We start from the raw sequence: 20,487 nt of genomic DNA, 5'->3' as shown, positions 1-20,487 counted from the left end.
TGCCACGAGATTCATGTTTTTGAAATATTGTGCAAGGCCTTGCATGAGTATGAATGATTGAAGAAAGCAGTGTAAGCGTGGGTTATTTTCCTTCAAGGCTCTCTGTGGCATGTCACAATTTCCTGCCTCACTGACCTGCTTTGTCCTTGTGACCTCCGCTTCAAGGTTTTTGAACGTGGGACATTTTTCAGTGTTGATCAAAACTTTCACATCCTGAATTGCTCCGTTTCAGGGTGTTAGGTTTGAGTTTCGCTTGGTTGTGTGTCTCACGCCCAGTGACGTCCTGTGAATGTATAAATTCAGGCTTGCATGCAGTCAGTGGGTTGTAAGAGAGGAAGAATCTCACTGCTGACTTGGTAGAAGCCACAGATGCATGCATTACCTTGTCTTTTTCTCTTTAAGTTTGGGATGAACCGTAAGATAAGACGTGAAGCTCACATTTCCACTCAGAAGTCCCAGCTTTGTAACTTTGAAACAATTATTAGTCACTTTTTCAAAAAAAACTTTAGTCACCTTCATCTTCTTGGTCTACTTTTAAGTGAACCAAGAACATTTTGTCTCTTAAAACAACTGAACTGTTTAATCTGACTTCCAAATTTCCCTTACAAATACAATCCCAACCATAAAAAAGAAGCTTGATACAGCTTAGTATCGCGATATTTTTGTGTCGCAATATCACATCGTCAAACAGTGCCGAGTATCAAATCTTTTTTAATTAAACATGTGGAGTTGCAGGGGCACTTTAATGTCTGCAGGAGTCCCTCACCTGCTGCATACAGCCCCAACAACCTCCACTAAGAAGCGGCGTTTTAGTGAATGAATCCTACCGAACATGTCGCCCCGATTCCCACTGGAAATTACATCTGTGGGTATTAGTACACAAACTTGACAAAGATTTATCATAAGACCAAAAAACCTTTGACTTTTTAGATATGCTGTCCAACTTCTCTGTAAAACAAATCCATAGCCGACATGTAGATGTTTAACATGCTTCACTTGTGCCCCTTGGTCATCTAAATGAGAGATCATCACTTCCACAGACGCCTGCTGTCAGAGGTGAGGTTTTATTAGCTGCTGTCATTATGTAGAGGCTGAGAACCACATTCCTGTTTGCAGACACATGGGGAGAGCCTACAGAGGAGGGGCGAGTTATAGGTTTATGATGGGCCAAAGGTCTAACACACACACACACACACACACACACACACATTCCCCTGAAGGGACCTGTGTATGTGTGTGGAAACCTCCAGGTTGTGTTCATTCAACCTGGAGGTGACTGACCCCAGGGGAAAGTTCTGTGTTCTTGGTTACAGGAGGTCATCAGGTCCATTGACATTATGATTAACTATTCCACATCCTTTCAGCCTACAGTCTAAATGGACAAAGACCCATTAAGTGTGTTGTGAATGTGAAAGGCTTAAGGCTTTTCTTTCTTTATATTTATATTCTAAGCTCATTGTCTTAACTCCCCTCAGGCTTCTTTTTTCATATTTACTGTGATCCAGCTCTGTGCTTTTATGGCCAACACACCCACTGTAATCATTAATGCCTCAGTCAACACAGACACAGTATTAAACATTATTATTTCCAGCTTGATTCATTTTGAAAAGACTCTGTGTACCTGAATACCAAATGACACACGCACATGTGAGACTGGGAGAGTGTGCTTTTGTGTGTGTGTTTACTTAGTCAGAGCCAGAACATACAGTGTGTTTGTACGCAAACACGTGGGTCAGTAACATCTGCTTTTTCTAAAGCTCTTCTTGAGCAGCAGCCGGTGCGCTTCTCGGTCATGGATTGTGGCCTTCAGATGGACTGTTACTGAAAACAGATGGATACATGCACATGACAGATGGGGGGAGATATACAGGCTGGGATGACAGACAAATTTGGTGAGGGAGACAAAAGATGTGCAGCGTGGCTGACAGTGAATGATGAGGCAGGAGGGTAGAGAGGTGTGCTGGACATATGCCGCAGGAAAAGTTGTCTCTCACCAGTGCGATGTGGGATTACGAAAAATTTGCTTGCAGATTTTTTGCAGGACAACGATGCACAGTCCGGTGCAAATTATCCACATGGCTGTGTTCGATTTTGAGAATGTCATGGACCCCATGAGGAGTAGCTGTTGCCTTGGTAACACATAATGGGGACCCAAATAAACAATAAACAAACAATTTCCAACATTAACTACACACAACATAAACTAAACGGACTCTGAAATTGATGCTAATGCTAGCTGCTGTGGCCTCATATCCCAGCTGCTGGGTGATCTCACGCCATATATTGTCCTTGGTGATGTTGTCGTCATCGTTTTTGTCATACAATATTGGGTGTTGAGAAACCAAATTCATAAAACGTTCCCCCAAATCGGCAGCAAGCTAGCTATGACCTGGAGGTATGACGTGAGTTGGAACAAAGGATTTCATTGGTCAAACTTTTATTTTTGCATGCCCCTGGTCCATTCAATTTTTTAAACCTTGCACGAATGTTCTACCCTGGAAATCCAGAGTTCTCGCGAGAGCACAATTTGAATTTGCTCAGCGAGTCACTCTGGCAATCAGTAATGATGCTCATTACCCATGCCCTTGGAGCCGAGCTCCACCAATCACATCAGTGTATCTGATATAGGCGGGCCAGAGGCGAGCTAAACAGATGACGACAGCGCTGCAACGACGAAGTCCAGAATCAGTCAGTAAACATTGCAAGATGGCTACGGATGAACACCAGTTGTTTGAAACGGCTTTGGCCGCTACAATGAACGAGTTAGAGTTGGCTTTTTCTCTAAAAGAGGAACAGAAGACGGCGCTCAAATCTTTCCTTTGCAAGAAGGACGTTTTTGCTGTTTTGCCGACCAGAGAGTCTAATCTACCAGTTAGCTCTGCTGGTAGCTAAGCTCTGGATACATCACCCCGTGTATTGTTCTGATTGGTCGTTGTGTTATCCAATTGCTTGCAGTGATATTTACAAATGCATGCTTGCTTGTAAAAGGCTTAAAAAGGGAAAAACAAGATGGAACATTTTTTAGATCATATTCAGATAGATGGATGAAAAAGCATCTGATTTATAGAAAAATAACATGGAAATAGAAAAAAATGGGAAACAGATGCACAAAAACGGAAAGTGTGTTGGGTATTAAACTCTCCAGTTTCCTTAATTTTTCATCTAAATTGCAGTGAAATGCACATTACGGATGGTCTTTATTGTCATTTAGGCCCTAGAACTATAACTCGTTTGTGTTTATTTAGATGTACTTTTACTCTGCAAGATAAATTTTGGTATTTGCTGTAATTGTCAGCTGTTTATGTACCCAGCTCCCAGTGGTCTGTATCACAGCTAGCACGTGTTCTCATAAGATATCATATCGAGTCATTTACTAAAGCCACATCAGGAAAGGACTTGTACCGATGAATGTACAGTAGCACTTTTTTTAGCCCTTTTAAGCAGTTTGTTCAAGAGTGTGAGCGTTCCTGTTTCTCTGCCAGGTTGGGTCCTCTAAGTAATCCTTTTGCACTTAACCTACATGAAAGGCAAGTCACTAATGAACAGGAAAAACGGCCAGGCAGAGATCTAGTGAGACGAGCTGCGAGACGGAGCAGAAGCGAGTCCCTCTGGTCTCCGTGGAAACCAGACCCCAAACAAAGCCAAAGACTGTTGTTGTCCTCTGGAGGAGAGGTAGAGAGAGTGAGGAAGCAGTGAAGCATTGTTTTCTCCTGGGGCGGTAGTTAACTACAGCAGTAGTTAACTGTATTCTTACTTTGTTGGTGATGTGGTTATACACTGTTATTATGTTTCATTCTACAGTGTTTCCTTTTCAACTCACTGACATCTGGCGCTTCTGTGTGCTGTTTACTTTTGTTTTGTTGTCACATTATTTTGTCACATGTAGACAAATTAAGAATGATGTAGGTGGGCTAAAGTGAGATGAACAGACTAAAAAGGTAATACATCACAATATATCGCAATACTCAGCATATTGTAACATATTTAAGATTGCAGTAATATTGTATCATGACTTAAGTATTGTGATAATATCGTATCGTGGATCTGGAGATTGCCACTGCTTCCTCCTGGGCCAACTGGAAACAAGTGGTGCCATCTCTGTGAAGCAAGAATATGCTTCTGTGGGCTGCATATGGGCAAATGCGCCCTGAGGTCCACTGAGACTTCTCTTTTTTACTTATATGACATTTGCTTTTTTGGTTTCCATTTTAAAGTCTACACTATGCAGGAATAATCTGTGTCTATTGGTCAACACAACATTCAAATTTGGCCCCTCCTCCCAGCACTGCTTGTACGTACACGGCAAGCTACTATACTAATGTAGGAACGTTTCATTTGTTGTAAAAGCCAAAACATTAGCAAGCTAACTAAGCTAACCACTGCACTACCTGTCAAACAGGAAACAGGCCAACAATGTATTGCTCTTCCTCCCTATCCTCTACTTCAGTGCTCACTAGCAAAAGTCAAAGCCAACCCCAGATTCACTCTTGTTTTGGAAAAAGCTTTGTCGGGTGTGGTTTGCTTCGCTGTGTTTGTATTTTTTCGGCATTGTATCTGCCGTTTTGGTAGCCTCCTCTTGGATGCCTGCTGTTTATGGGCTACCTTTCCTCAACATGGCAAAACAAGAAGAAAATTATAGGTACTGCGCAGCGATGGGTCGGGTCCAGGCATTTTTAGGCAATTCTGAGCAACAAGCAGAAGAATGGAAGACATTTAAGAATTTAGCAACACAATCTGCCTTTTGCATCAGCTGAGGCTTGAACTCACAACCTCTGAGACTAAGAGATCAATTTCTATCTCACTGAGCTAATTAGTCAGTGACAATTCATGTGTAGCTTCACAAACTGACTAAGCCAGACGTACAGGTTTAGCAGCCGTCCATGCATGGAAAAGCAGATTTCAAACCTCTGAAAATACACATATATTGCATCTAGACAGCATGGAGATGTTGGTAATTTGTTTGTAACAATGATTGATTTGCTCCATAAGTGAAAAACTGATGTTTAAATTTGCCATTTTTACATTGACTCCAATTGTTCACAGTAGAGCAAAATTCAAAATGCTGTCAAAAATTCAGTTTTTGAGATAAAATTCTGAAATTTGCCACACATCATCTACCATGACTCTAGAATTTTGTCATTTTTTTCATGAACATTGAAGATTTATTTAGCAAGAATTTGCATGTATATGTTTACAGTACCGTTTACAGTCAAACATTTTGATGCACTGTAGGCTCAATTTATGATAAATCAAAAATCGGAGAAAGTTTTAGTTTTTGTAGGACAGTCTGAAGCTGCTCTGTAGCAAGTTTGGTGTCAATTGAGCAAAAATTGTGGGAGGAGATAGGTTTAAGAAGTTTTACAGTTTTTGAAAAAAAAAAAACGGAGTGATGAACTTCATAATTTTTAATAGGTTACAATGTAATGTACAAAATTTTCTTCAGTATTGGGGCTACAGTTTGATGAAAGTTGTGAAGTTGTAGCACGTATGGTTCATTTGTTATGAATTTTCAAAGTTTTGAATTTTAGACGCTTGCTGTAGCGCCACCATCAGGACTATTGGCTTGAGTTTACAGCCGAGGATATCTGGCATGAGACTGGACCTTTGTGCACAGTTTGAGTTTTCACCCATGGGAAGTATGATTTCCTTGGAAGAAGAAAGAAGAAGAATACCTAGCATTACAATAGTGTCCTGGCAGCTTAGCTACCCGGACCCTAATAAGAAAATACAGGCAGAGAGCAGGGTCCTTGCAGATGAATACACCGCCACACACTTCTGGTGGGTTATAAGTGATGGCTGACAGTGATTACTTCACAGTTTTTAAGGAAAATTCTGCCTAGTGTACCTTTAAACTCCAGATTACACTTGTATAACCTATTAACATGCTTGACTCGCAGCTTTACACAGTGTTGTCTACTTTTTTAAATGTGTGATGGTGCGTTTCAGTTTCTCTCTGAGCCTCTCTGACCTGAAGTTAGATTTGAGACCCTTTTATGCTTCAAAGAGCTCTCAGTTCTCAGACACAGCGAAGCACAATTTCAGCTTTATTCAGACAGGCTGTTTGGCAGTAACACTTGTAAAAGTGTTTTTTTTTTGCATCCTAGTATGTTAAAAGCACTAAACACATTATTCCTCATGTATTGTTAAACTTTCTTGTCATTCTGCATTTGCGTATCCAGTGTTCTTTCTAACCTTAGGTTGTCTAGACATGAACGCAACATATTGCGAGACATTACGCACATGACCGGCAGAGATTCTATGTCAGGATGTGATGTAAGGTCAGCATACTCCGAACAAACCATAACAACATGGCGGAAAGTGTTGAAGAAATTAACTCGTGTGTACATACTGAAGCACTCACAAACATATACACACACTTGTGCATTGATGTCACACTAACTCGTAGGATGTCAGGAGGTCTCATGTGAGACACAATGAGGCGTTTCAGTGCAATTTCCTCCCTGTGCACTGTATACACTTGGTAGGGTGCACACATAAACAAACATGCGTGTTTGCATACTACACTTGAGGGCCCTTGACGTAATGCATTCCCCCGCACCATGCAGAAAAGCACAACATAAATGCATGCAGCTCAGGTCTCTCAGCCTGCCCTTTCTGTCCACTCCCCCAACCATCTGAGGGCCGGGGGTGCATTCCTGAACTTTGTCCCCACTGAGATGTAAAGGTGTGTGTGTGCGTGCGTGTGTGTGTGTGTGAATGCCCTTGTGAAGCTGGGGCAGGGTGTTGGCCACTGAAAAGTTAAGACTCTGTTCATATTTGTGAACATGACAAAGTTGATATCATCTAATCACTTGTACACGTGCAGAAAACGTGCAGACATGTTGTGATGTCGTGGCAGACATTCATATCTCATATCTTTTCTGTGAGACCAGTGTTCCACTGGAAAATGCATGTATGGTGATGTAAACCCCCAGACACAACATTACAATACCACTACTTGTTCAGACACACAGTCAGTCAGCCATTGTTCTGTTAGTCTGTAGATCTGACACAGCATGAGAGACAAGAGGAGGACATGGTGAGATGGGCAGACAGTAGACGGGGACTGATAACATGGCAGCCTTGTCCTGTTGCAATAGAAGTTGTAGTCTACATTGTGAGCATGACTTAAACAAGGCATTATTGTTTATTAAATGTCCCCGAAAGATGCATTTGAATCATATAAAGAGCTTTTTCTTTGACGTATAACGCAGAACGCCAACAAACAAAGGTGCATATACAGCACCAGCAGGTCTGCAGCCACTTCTACTGGAAATCAGAGACCAGGCACAGAGTTTGTCGTGGCTGACAGTGTATGTGCAGGAGGGCAGCTGATAGCAGAGAGCTGAGATGTTAGCAGAGAAGTGAAAGTGTCTGGTGCCTCTGTGTTTACTGTCGTGGCTTGTTAACAGACTGACTGATGGCTTGATGGCAGGAGGAGACGTCCTGTTGACTCACTGTGGGTTACCCTGGCGTGGGGGCAGTTCGGCTTCTCTGGAACTCTGTTTGACAAACACACATAGCCACTGCGAGGCGGGATAAGTTAAAGAGTGTGTGTGTGTTGCTGTTAGCCGGATCTGTTTATTCAGATGTTTTCCCACAGCCCCTGTAGAAGCGTGGAGGCATCAGACCCCCACTGGGCTGTTTAGTCTAACGTGTTTCTACAGGTCACTGGGTGGGCATGTGGCCTCCATGTCTTACCATGACATTTCACTGTCCAGATTTATTTTCTTGTTCATGCACCAACTTTCATTCACTCAGTTAAGTTCCTATCTGCTTCCTTATCCTTCAGGTATCTCCAGCTTCTTTTGCTATAGAGGTTTAAATGTGGAATTGTCTTCAGTCACTTCCTGTGATCTGTCATCGTTGGAGGTTTCTAACAATCATGCAGCGTGAATCACCACCTCTGTTTTGGACTCTATTTTCAGTCATGGCTTGTTGCCGCCCGTGCTCTTGCGATTACGCCACTGAACGTGTGGTTCTTCTTGCATGCGCACATTAATGTCGTGTTAACCCACAAAATCCCATCAGTCAGCATTCACAACATTCTCTCTCACACAAGGAAGAACATCATGTGTTTGGCGCCTTGTGCCTCACTCTGAGTCACCCTATGGTTTGGGTGTTTTGATGCTTTCCAGAAAGGCACTGAATAATATGCTCATGTTTACGTTCTCTTCGCTTTATCGCTCAGGATTACAAGGACTGAATGTCTATCTGTGTGTCTTAGTTTAGTCACACTCACCACTTCATGGCTTTTGTGGTTCCTCTTTTTTTCCCCCAATTGCTCAGGGAGGGTGTGGAGTTCCCTTTCCTGTTTTGTCTCTAAATGTTAGTCAATATTTTAACGGTCCCACGTTTCTTGATGTTTTGGATTCCCTTTGGCTTCAACTGAGGATGAAGAGTCCAGCTGGCAGAGTGATACACGTGCGAGAAGCTGGATGTTTGGATTTTATTTTTAGGATTTTTATTTGGACATGGGACAATATGAAAATTTCACATCATCATTGTCCTGGCCAAAGTTTTTGAGATTTACAACATTATCCCAATAATCATCAAAATTTACTTACCTTTATCTTAGATTGTTTTTTAAGAGACAAATATTCTTACTGCATCACAGATAGGATACAGATCTTTTTTTAGGGTGAATCAGATCATCTCAAAATGCCAGGCTTTTCAATTATTTGAAATGTCATCATAGCTTCTGATCGAAATATCATTTGTTTTTTGAGCTTGATGCACATGCAGCCTGGTTTTGCAGAGTCTCCTTTATTGTTGATTTCCCAGCAGTCTCTATGGCCCCTTTTACACTGACCGTTCTAGACGGGAGTTTTGGGCCGTTATTCTGAATTGCTGTTCTTTATAAAAGGTGCAATAGCGGGTTTTGCCCAAAAGCCGGTAGTGGAGGTAGTAACAGCACCATGTGAACGTTTGTGTAAAAGGGACAGCTGGCAGGACAGGACAGCTGTGACGTTTTGACAACGTTTGATATATATGGAGAGACTTAAAAAAGCAGCTAGCAGCAATTAGAAGCTAACTCAAAGAAGAACGGTGGCTGAAAATGTCCGCAAATGGGGGAGACAATGGGGTCTGGGTCCTCCTTACCCTCTGAGGGCAATATCATCCACCATATAACAGGGATGGTAAATGATTGTTTTTGCCATGTTACGCCATTGTCATTGGTTAAAAAGTGCTGCAGACGGGTGTATTATATGTCACACTAGAGGCCAAAGCTGTTGTGTTAAATGTCACGCCTTTTTTGCGTCTGGGATGCTGGCATGTTATCTAAAATCACACACTGGAGTAGCATTATGTCAGTGTTGTTAGACTCTGTGTGAAAAATGCAACGGCAGCGTGAAGAGGAGACTTTGTAGCGGGCCTGTAGCGTGATCTGTGTCAAAAGGGCTTCTTGGGGGGCAGCCTGGGGTCGATTCCAGTCCGTGGCCCTTTCCTACATGTCACCCCCCCCCCCCCCCTTTCTCAGATATTTCCTATCTATCTTAGCTGTCTGATTAATGGAAAAAATAATGGAAATTCACCACGATCACCTTTATTGTGTGGTTGTTGTTTTTTTTGTTTGTTTTTTTATTGCTATCCATTATAAAGACATATATTGTCCCATACTGTATACGTATTTTACTGTATACATATTTTAAGTCTATGAAATAATAAAAAAATCAGGTCTAATGCCATAACTCATGCATGTTGAATGTAATGTTGTGCTTCTCTGTCTCTTCAGGCCAGGAACAAGGAGACGGGAGTTCTGGCTGCAGCCAAAGTGATCGAGACGAAATGCGAGGAGGAGCTAGAGGACTACATGGTTGAGATTGACATCCTGGCTAAATGTGATCACCGCTACATTGTCAAGCTGCTCGATGCATTTTACCATGACAACAAACTGTGGGTAGGTAACACGGGAAGCTGGTTAGGACGACCAGCTTTGAGTGCAAACCACAAACTTTTTAACCCTTCTCTCTATTTTTTTTCATCTCGCCTTTACTGCTCACCTTCACACATTTTGCTCATTGTGGCACTTAAACTAGGCAAAGAAAAAAAACATTGATAAGCTGAGTTCAGAAGGAATTAGGGCTGGGCGGTATACCGGTTTGTACCGAAAACCGGCAGTTATTTTCATTATGATATGAATTTTTCATATACCGCAATACCGGTGAATAGCCCAAACAACATCCGGAATGTGCGCGGCGGTGTTTCAGCGGGGACCCATTTCACCGCTGCACACCACAGGCACGCTTGAGCGGGTGAGAGCAGAGATATTGGATGAAGGGAGATACCCAACTGTAGGCTTATCCAATGTTAAGAAAACGGTTACTCTTCCTGTCTCCTAAGTGGGCGTGGTTAGCTCTCCCTCCAATCAGAGCCTGTTCTCCCTCAACCCCCCCCCTCCCCACCACCGTGTTGAACAGAGGCTCTGTGGATGTCTGTGTATGTGGATCGAGAAGCAGGTGGAATGAAAATACATTCTTCCTATTATTGCAGCCTATTGCTGCACAAAGCTTGGGCATTTTTTATTTATTACTAGCGGTAAATAACTGTTTGTAAACTAACTGTGATTTTACCGCCTGTTTATCAAGATCACGAGATCTCGCGAGAACTTGTTTTCTGAGACGGACAGGGCTCAAACAAAGTTAACTTTCTCTTGATCTGTGCGGATGAAAAATGCAGCTTTAGTGTCAGAATGTTGGTAAGATGTGTGGCTTGTGGAAAATGAACCCAATATTTACTTTAGTGACTACTGGGCGAAAGAATTGACCATAAATTGTGATCACGTTCATTTTCCTCATTGACGACAATACATTCAGAGCTGCTGCAAGTCTCCTACGGGGGCGTGGCGCTGACGTCACTGAATCAGGAAGTGAGCTGAGTTGGGTATCTCGCTTCATCCAGTATCTCTGGTGAGAGTGAGAGCATAGAAAAGTTTAGAGGCGAGAATGGCTGCCGGAGAGAGAGTCCTGAAAGCAAAGCAACTGTACACGATGACCCAGAAGAACTCATACCAAAAAGAGCAGTGTTTCCCCTATATGCAACTAGCAGCGGCGCACCGCCGTTTACAAATCTCCTCTGCCCTCTGTAGTTTCGCCCCGATGCGCACGCACCCAGACACACACACACACAAACAAAACGCACACACACAGGTGAGCACACTAGAGCACGGCTCGGGCCGCATTTTCCTGACCGAAGACGACCCGTCCCGAGTCCGAGACAGTTACGGCCGGGCTCCACCGGGCACGTCAGCGGCGCGACACGTCTGCAGCGCGAGGCCCGTAGCAGTGCGCCCCCTGTTAATCAGCGGCTCCACCGGCAACGGGAGCTGCGCGACAACCCCCGTCTGTCGCGCAACAACTCTCTATTTTACGCGGCTCTTCTATTTTTGTCGCGCTACGCTCCCCTACGCGACCCTCCAGCAGATAAAAACTACATGAAATAGTGTGCTAAACGAGCACAATGTGTTTTTAAATGAATAAACCATTATCAGAGGTGATAGCCTATGTGATGATTTTTTTCCATGCATTTACCCATGTTTATCCGTGACATTGTGTAAATGTCTGTGGCAGACATTTGAAAGCGAGTAGATGACAAACAGTACAGTAAACTTGTAGATAACTCAAATATATGTAATAACTTAGGTGGAAAATGCTTTAACATTTCATGCAGCCTACATGCAGCCTCTCGGCTCGGCAAACGGTAAACAACCCCGCTGGCTTCTCTACGTGTCGCTTCCGTACGCAGTCAGTGGAGCCCAAATGAATGGAGCGGAGCGTGTGTTGCGTTCAGGCGTTGTCAGGTAAATGACAAATTCCGGCACTTGAATAGGCCATAGCACAACACAGCAGCATGTCAAGTTGGCCGAACCTGAGCGAAATACCATGAAACCGATATGAGTTTTTCTTAAAACCGTGATATGAAAATTTTGTCATACTGCCCAGCCCTAGAAGGAATTGTGCTAAAACAGATAGTATGCTGCTGTGTGGAAACACTGTGGTCAAGGCTGCTGTTTTATTACACTGGTGCATAATGTACCAAAGTGTATCAAAATCTATCATCCTTTCTCACAAGATGTACTCTTTCCACTATATTGAGGAGTTTCTGTGTCCGTCCATCAAGTTTCTTTGCAATTCCATGCAAAACTGAGCAATCAGCGGGGAAGTGGAAAAACAGACCTTTTCACCATGTATGTTGGCAGGCTCGTGGGATGTTTCATTTCAGCCTGTGACTGCCTTGTTATTCTATTGCAACAGTATCTCATCCAGAGTATATTTCTCCTACATATGAAAGCTCTCGTGAAAAATAAAGATAAGAAAAGTAGATTGCCTAAATGAGGATGACAGACAACCCACCCGCCCCCACCCCTCTGGGTGACATAATGCATCAGAAATGACCCAATCCTCACCCCGATGTTACTGCAAGAATGAAGATCAATTTCAGTTCAGCGTTTTCTGCTGCCGATTTATTTTCCCTCTCCACACTCTCCCACTGGGTCAAGTGTTAAACTCCCTCTGTAATCTCCCACTCTATCTGGCCAAGAAAAATAATAGTGACCTCATGCTGGGGCACGACCTTGAATATCTGAGGAATTACAAGATGCGGTTAAGACTAAAGATAGTTATGTTAGGGTTTTTTTTACCCCTCGACTTGTGATATTATTATCAATGTAAGAAAAGAGTTTAGATTTAATGGTTGGTTTCTTCTCCAGTTGCTCTCCTCTCCTCAGTTAAAGAGGCAACAGATAGGATTCGTTTTTTTAGCATGGCGCCACCTAGTGCCAGCGGTGTTGCTCGGGCTGCCGTAGAATGGCAACGAGGATGTCAGCCGACCAGCACTCGCTACCCGCTTCCTGGTTGCGGCGATTTGCGATGCCGGCCAGCTAGGAATGAACTAGCAGCCAGTACAGTACAGTCCTCTCTGGTCTAGCTAACATTTAGCCGTGTTACTTACTGATCCATTAGAAAGAAAGCTAGCTGGACATCGTTTTTGAAGCCCCTTTGGTCACAGTGCTCCCTCCATCTCTTGAACGCCTGACTGAGGTTTACTCTTGTTTTTCCTCTTCTTTTATCACTCTCCTTTTTGCTCTTCTTTGCCTCCTCACACAGAGAGGAGCTCCTTTTCTTTTGCTAGGCCGTTTTTCACTTATCTCCACACTTTGTCCGTCTGCCATTGTGTTCGTGACTCAACTATCTCATGCCCAACTCCTCATAAGGACCGGCTCCAGTCCCTGATTGCCTGACCGACCAGTTTCACAATACATGACGCGTTTCCTGCCGTCAAGCAGATTCTTTCGGCAAAATTTCGGCACCGGTGGCAGAGACTTATTGCAAAGATTGCAAAGCCGCTAGGTAAACTATGTAAATGCTGATAGTCTGATTTTACTGTGGACACTACCCTGTGCAACCCACATTATTTTCATAATGATATATTTAGGAAAAGATGCTTTCTGTTGTCTCTTTAAAAGAACAATAGTAATCCTTATGTATATTGTAAAATTTGAAATCTATAAGATTTCAATCCTGGTTGATTGGGCAACACCTGTGGTAACCATGTTAATAGCAAGTGTGGTTTACTACCACAGCAAACACTTATTAAGCTGCAACTTTGTCAGAAATACAACAGACGAAGAACACTGTTGTATCTGGTTACAGCGCAGCTAAACAAACTCACATTGTATTAATAAAGAAGTCAGTCAATAATAGCTGCAACCATCATCTGATCTGATGCCGTGCACAAGCAAGTAGTCAGGGCACAGTAAAGTTGGTTATGTTGCTGAGAGGTGGAAGTGTCTTATAGGGGTAGGGGAAAAATATCAATACAGTATAGCATCATGATATTTTTGTGTGACGATTGTATTGGCAATCTACTTTTCTTATCGTATTTTTCATTATTATATAAATTATTAATTTTACAAATACAAATTGAGCTGTAGATAGCCTTCTAGAATAACATAATCAATTGCTTTTTCAGCCCACTAGATATATTTTGCTGCTGCAAACATGGCTGAAGTGAGATGAACTGACTGAAAACTTTATCTAATTAGATTATACAGACGTTGACAAAGATTTCCTTTGGGGACATAATTTATAGTTGAAAAAAGGCAATAAATCGCAATATATTTTATGGCAGTACTCAGCATATTGCAGCACATTTAAAATCAGAGTAATATTGTATGTTGACGTAAGTATCGTGATGATATCGTATCGTGGATCCTCTAATGGTTCCCACCCCTTGTGTCTGTGGCTTCTCTTTCTTCTTCCATCCACTTCTTTCATGCCAAAAATGACAATGGCCTTGTTTGTTTAAATGATCCCGAATAGTTTCCTGTGACTGCTTCACAGTCCAAAGGGAATGCTTTTAATTTGAAGCCAAAGACACAGAGACCAAAGAGAACTACTATAAAGACAGAAAGTTTCTGGACCTAACATTGAATGGCTATTGCAGAAAAATGCAGGCCATGAATAGTTTCAAAAATGGGGTGGATTTCATGAAAATCGAAAGTATTGTAAGTATTATGTTAAAATTCTTGTGTCCAGCACAACTCAAACCTTTACTCTGCACACACATGTATACACACATATGGCTATGCCACAGCCCAAGAGCAGAGCTAGTCATGGATGTGTTGGCCATAACTAGAATTCCTGTGTGTGGAAGGTGAACGTCCTCATCAGTCAAAGCTCGACTGGGAGACTGTTAGTTTGTGCTGATAAGTCAAATGTACAAACATCCCTTCCTGCAGCATTTAAACCACATGCTTCCCGTGTGTGTGTGTGTGTGTGTGTGTCTACAGAGTGTCAACTGTTTTTAACATCTCACTTCCAAGCTGTGCTCAGATACCTTTGTTTTCTTTCTTTTAAATCACACACATAATCATCTCAATCCCTTCGTAAACTGTTATGCAGTCTGTATTTTCAGAGCAGCCAACTTTTCTGGGTTAGTATAACTTACAGTCAGGATGGACATCTGAGCGTCCGACCGGCAGTAGAATAATTATATACAGCATGACAAAGTGAGCAAGCTCTGTCCCTCATGAGTCTGTGTGCTAGCCTCAGGATCTCAACAATTAGCCCAGTGGTTGGCGGTCAGGCCTCAGTAACCTCCGGCTGGGTGGACTGGGCAGGGGTGAAGTGATGCATTCCAGTGCCGACCCACCCGTTCTGCTTTCTACTGAGTAAGGGAAGGATAGAGGAAGGAAGAAAGAGAGGGACAGACAGTGAGAGAAGGGCTGTTTGTTCCCGTTTCAGGAACAATCTGGTCTTGAGGCTAGAAGGGCAGCGAAGCCCACAGCGTGAGAAAAAGAAGGCCTTTAACATGGGGATGGGAATGCTGACATCAGCACACTGAGAAGAACGAACAGAGTGAGGGAGAGAAGGAGAGGAGGGAGGACAACAGTTAAACAGATGAAAAAGAGATACAATAAACACAGAGGACAGCTCGCACACATTATTTAGAGGCATAGTTGAGCCTGCCTGGTTAAAGGGTTTGTTCACCCAAATGACAAAACAACACATCCTCATGTATCTCTTTTTTATTTTGACATAACCCTCCCTGAGATTTATGCCGCCACCCAAATACTAATAGAAGCCCTGGGGACTCTTTCTCCAGTGGAAAGAATCTAAAATAAAAACTGCATCAGCCAGAGTAATGGTGACACAAGACAAGATTTAGTTTATCAACTTTTTAAATGTATATTTAATATGCCTTGAGCACCATAAACATCTGCCTCCATTATATTGAGATGGAAGCAGGAATCTTAGAGCCTTGTATCTTATTACCCGAGCAAAACCCGCCAAACTGCCTGCATGGCGAGGTGCCACTAGGGATAAGTGAGACAGTAAAGGGGTTATTTTTTGGTCATTCGGGGGAATCAGAGCAGAGATCCAGGAGCAATGTCTATTGAAGTAGATATACTGTTAAAATAGGTTGGTGCTTTTAGCAAAGTTTTGGTAATTTGGTCATAATAGAAGAAGAATATGGACAGTATCTATAGATTGATAAGCTCTTACAGAGGAGGTAACAGGTTAGACCAGGGTTGTCAAACTCATTTTAGTTCACGGGCCACGTACAGCCCAATTTCATCTCAAATGGGCCGGACCATTATAACCATCGCACAATAACCTATACTGTACGTACCATCAGCTTCAGTATTTTTCCTTTTTTGCGTAAAGAATTACAAGTACTTTCTGTAGACGTTCATCCTTTTCCGAAACAGATGAACAGCCTTAAGAAAAACTGTACAGTTTCAACTGTATGTCTCAGTTTTTTTCACATCCAGTGAATCTACTTCTCACCTCTGAAGTAGGCAACACATTGTTTAACTCGCCCCTGAAACCTAGCGCCTCTTAGTCTACTCATCTAGTGGGCCAGATAAGACTCTTTTGCAGGCCGGTTCTGGCCCATCTTGACACCCCTGGGCTAGACAGTAAAACTTACATTTTGCAAGGTGCTTATCCATATGAGTATTTCATTTTTGTGTGCGTTTGTGTTCCCAGAATCTGTTTATAATTCTTTTCAAGATAAGTTTGACAGTGAAGGAGGAGACACTTGCTTGGTGTTTTTTAAGACAGTGAGACAAGGACAGTATTTTTTTAATGTTATCATTTATTTGCACATACAGTGAAGTGTACATAATGCCACCGGCTGTGGTTGCTTGGAGATTTTTTGATGACACTAGAAACCAATCAATAGAAGTCAGCATGTCGCGTCTTTGTTGGCACAACCTCACAGATCACTGAAGCATTAGTCACGTTCATAGACTGACAAAGTTTAACAGTGTGTCCGTGCGATTCAGGTTTTATATGCTCATATTTCTTCCTTTATTCGGTATTGCAGTTTCTTGGCAAATAGCGTTTTACATCCTTCAGACTTCTGACACAATGAGGTGGGAAATCACTGTGAAAGTACAGAGCTGTGAATCGCAGGAACACTGCAATGTCAGCGATGCCTGCTCCGTTTATTCGAAAGCTTTTTGGATTTTGTAGAGTGTGTCTAATTTGGTTCAGCTTGACTCAAAAGAAAAGGAGAGGCACTCTGATTGATTTTTGGGTCTTCCGTCTGTGTGTGTGTGTGTGTGTGTGTGCATGCGTGCGTTGCTTGCTTGCGTGCTTGCGTGCTTGCGTGCGTGTAATCGGTAGAGCTTGTGTCTGCATGTGTGTTCAACCCATAGTAGGTATGCTTTGCATGTAGCTTGACCAGTTGGGGCACATTCTTCACTGCAGCACAACACATGATCTGGAATTTTCAGGCAGGGAGAACAAATCAGGCAGTACAGTGTGTTCATACCGAAGCACAGATCATTTAATGTAGGTGGGTGGTTTTTAAACACGGGAGAAATAGAACTATTGTGTGTTTGGTTGGCGGTGAACAGGAATAAGGAAATGGTTTGTACTGAAATGTGTAATAAACCTCCCACTGGGTTTAAAACTAGATTATTTTATCAGCATTTCCTCAGCACTGCATGGAGATATAGTTGAAAACAATTGTCTCAAATTGATCATTTCGGCAAGAATCTAAAAAACAATGTTCATTTTAATTTTGGAACATAAACAAATGACATATACAATCTCGAACAAGACTTGATTTTTTTTTTTCAATGTGCTCTTCTTGCTGGTTTGAGGTGGGTGTGGCTATGTTGAAAAAAAAGGTGATGTCACCACCTGCATTTCTAAACCAATTCAAATTTAACAACATAAGGCAAGGCAAGGCAAGGCAAATTTATTTGTATAACACAATTCAACACAAGGTAATTCAAAGTGCTTTACAGAGACATTAAAAGCAACAAGACACAATTTATAACAATAAAAAACAGTCAATTAAAAAGGGAAATAGAAACTGAGAATGATAGTGATAATAAAATACAGTAACATAAAATAAAAACAGGCTCAGTACATTGCATCTAAGAGCAGTAAGAAGTAGAATAATAAAAGGCATAAATCAGCAGTGTGTAGTTAAAAAGTACGGGCAGTAGAATACAGCAGGTAAGTATTTAATCTAAGAGTACGCTTCAGTAAACAATAGTGTTTTTAGCCCTGATTTAAAGGAGCTGACAGTTTGAGCAGACCTCAGATCTACAGGAAGTTTGTACCACAGGTGAGGAGCATAATAACTGAATGCTGCCTCACCTTGCTTGGTTCTTGTTCTTGGAACACAACAACAAACCAGTTCCAGATGATCTAAGGGGTCGGGATGCTTCGTAGGGAACCAGTAGATCAAGCATGTATTTTGGTCCGAGACCATTCAGGGCTTTGTAGACCAGCAGTAAGATTTTAAAATCTATTCTTTGACTCACAGGAAGCCAGTGTAGCAATTTAATGACCGGTGTAATATGGTCCAGTTTCCTGGTGTTTGTAAGGACTCTGGCGGCAGCGTTCTGAATCAGCTGCAGCTGTCTGATTGACTTTTTGTTAAGGCCTGTAAATATGCCATTGCAATAATACAACCTACTAAAAATGAATGCATGAATAAGTTTTTCCATGTCTTGTTTAGACAGAAACCCCTTAATTCTAGCTATGTTTTTCAGGTGGTAATAGGCAGATTTAGTAATAAACTTTAAATGGCTGTTGAAGTTCAGGTCTGAGTCAATAATAACACCAAGATTTCTGGCTTGATTTGTAGCTGTCAATGACATAGAGCCAAGGTGAGCGCTGATCTTAAGATAAGAATCAGAATCCACACCAACTACACACAGTCTCCAGCTCTCACATCTCTAGCATTAAACATTTATTATTTAGCAACAGAGAAGCATGTCTTTCGTAACTACAGTTGTTTCTCATTCAGACACAAGTATTCAATGTTACAGATGTATAGTAGTTTTAAACCAAGTTTTCAGGTGCTTCTATAGAACTTAGAGCCGCTACAAGGAACTTTTAGGTGGATATGCAAAAGTCTCGTTTCTGCTGATGTCTGTGCGTGACCTACAACAGCAAATGAGACCATCGGTGTGAAGATAAGCTATTTCTATATAGTGTATATCCCTACCTTTAGGAAACTGTCTCCAGGTCCACCCCAGGTCGCTTCCAGGACGGCACACTTCATCTTACCTAGCTGCTTACATTTATAAATAGTCGCTATTCCTCCTCCTCGACCCGACGTCCGCGGGGAGTTAAAATTGCAGCAATCATCGGGTAAAAGTTCTGTGAAAGCACTGGACTCACCAACAGTCAGCCACGTCTCAGTCACAAACACCTCATCCGGGCCGACGACAGGTACCAGCCAGGCATCGACAGGGTCCAGCAAGTGCCGAGAAATAAAGAGGCGAGGCACCGCTCCATACTCAGTCCAAGAAGCCGTGGAAGTGCTCGCCAAACAGGTCTTCAGCCTTACCAGCCGACCGCTGCATTTACCATGGCGGCGGTGGCGCTTACGCCGGAGAGGTGGAGCTGGGGCCGGCAGAGGTGAGCTGGGATCCCTGATAGGAGGGGGGGCAAAGTTTTCCCATCTTGTTGTTTCATTCATCCCCAAAACAAACACATGCGCGAGCCAGGTAAGCGTCTTTACAACAATACACGCTAGAGCTCATGGGAAATGTAGGCTTCATTCTGGCAAAACACTACCGCTTCTGTCCACAGGGTTGCCAAAATCAACTCAAAATGAAAGTTCCTTGTAGGGGCTTTAAGTCATGTCTTTGTCTTACAAACAGAGGTCAACAACTGAGGGCAGAGCTTTGTGATAGAGTAACAGCGAGTAACACACAGGCCAGACTGTCTTTCCACTGTCTTCATTTGGTGAAGTGAAACATCCTCGATAACACATGACAAAACCCAAACTAATGAGCTTTGTCAATCCGTACTTCACAATAGGACATTGTTTCACCTGGAGAGTAGCACTTCAGGCTTGACATTCCTCCTTAGAGTTTTCTTCGAAATATGTGTGTATGTATGTACTTGTACATGCTACACAGTGAGGACCAAAGAAAAAGTATTTTAGCAACAGAGTGAGGACGTTTTTGCAAAGTGAGGACTTTTTGGCCGGTCCTCACTTTTTCAAAGGCCTGTTTGAGGGTCAAGACTTGGTTTAAGAGTTCAGGTTAGATTTAGGTTTAGGGTAGAGTTAGGGTCAGGCATTTAGTTGTGGCTGGGGAATGAATCATGTCAGTGACCTCACAAAGTTAGAAGTACAAGAATGTGTGTGGGTGTTTATGCATCTATGTATGTGAGGAGGCATACGTAGTTTCTGTTATTCATCTGTACCTGGGGTGTTTGCACCTTTTTGTACTCATAATTCTCTGTATGGCTTTGTCTGGACTGAAACTCCACACCCTGTCCAGTGCCAGGTTGATGCTTTGACAGTGTTGTCATAGCAAGCAGGACAGGGTGATTAAATAAGAATGACATCACACAGCAGGTATGCAGCACACCACCTAGGGTTGATCTTTGACCATTTGGAAGGAACAAATTGAGATCGACTGCTCTGCACGGGATCATCATAAACTTCTTCAGTGTCTTTATTTTCTTTGGTCCCACTTCTACTTGAATGAAACATTCAGAG

At 42.5% G+C, this 20,487-nt stretch overlaps 1 protein-coding gene across 1 annotated transcript in view; it reads left to right on the top strand.

Annotated features, from left to right (window-relative positions):
- Positions 1–20,487, top strand: part of stk10 (serine/threonine kinase 10) — a 56,385-nt gene that overhangs the window by 7,107 nt on the left and 28,791 nt on the right. Inside the window, exon 2 of the mRNA XM_033645454.2 lies at positions 9,737–9,901. Coding sequence (XP_033501345.1) covers positions 9,737–9,901 — 165 coding nt within the window. The remainder of the gene's footprint in view (positions 1–9,736; positions 9,902–20,487) is intronic.

Source organism: Epinephelus lanceolatus, chromosome 11, assembly GCF_041903045.1.
Source record: "Epinephelus lanceolatus isolate andai-2023 chromosome 11, ASM4190304v1, whole genome shotgun sequence".
NCBI classification, from domain to species: domain Eukaryota; kingdom Metazoa; phylum Chordata; class Actinopteri; order Perciformes; family Serranidae; genus Epinephelus; species Epinephelus lanceolatus.
This window is presented reverse-complemented; position numbering and strand designations above follow the sequence as displayed.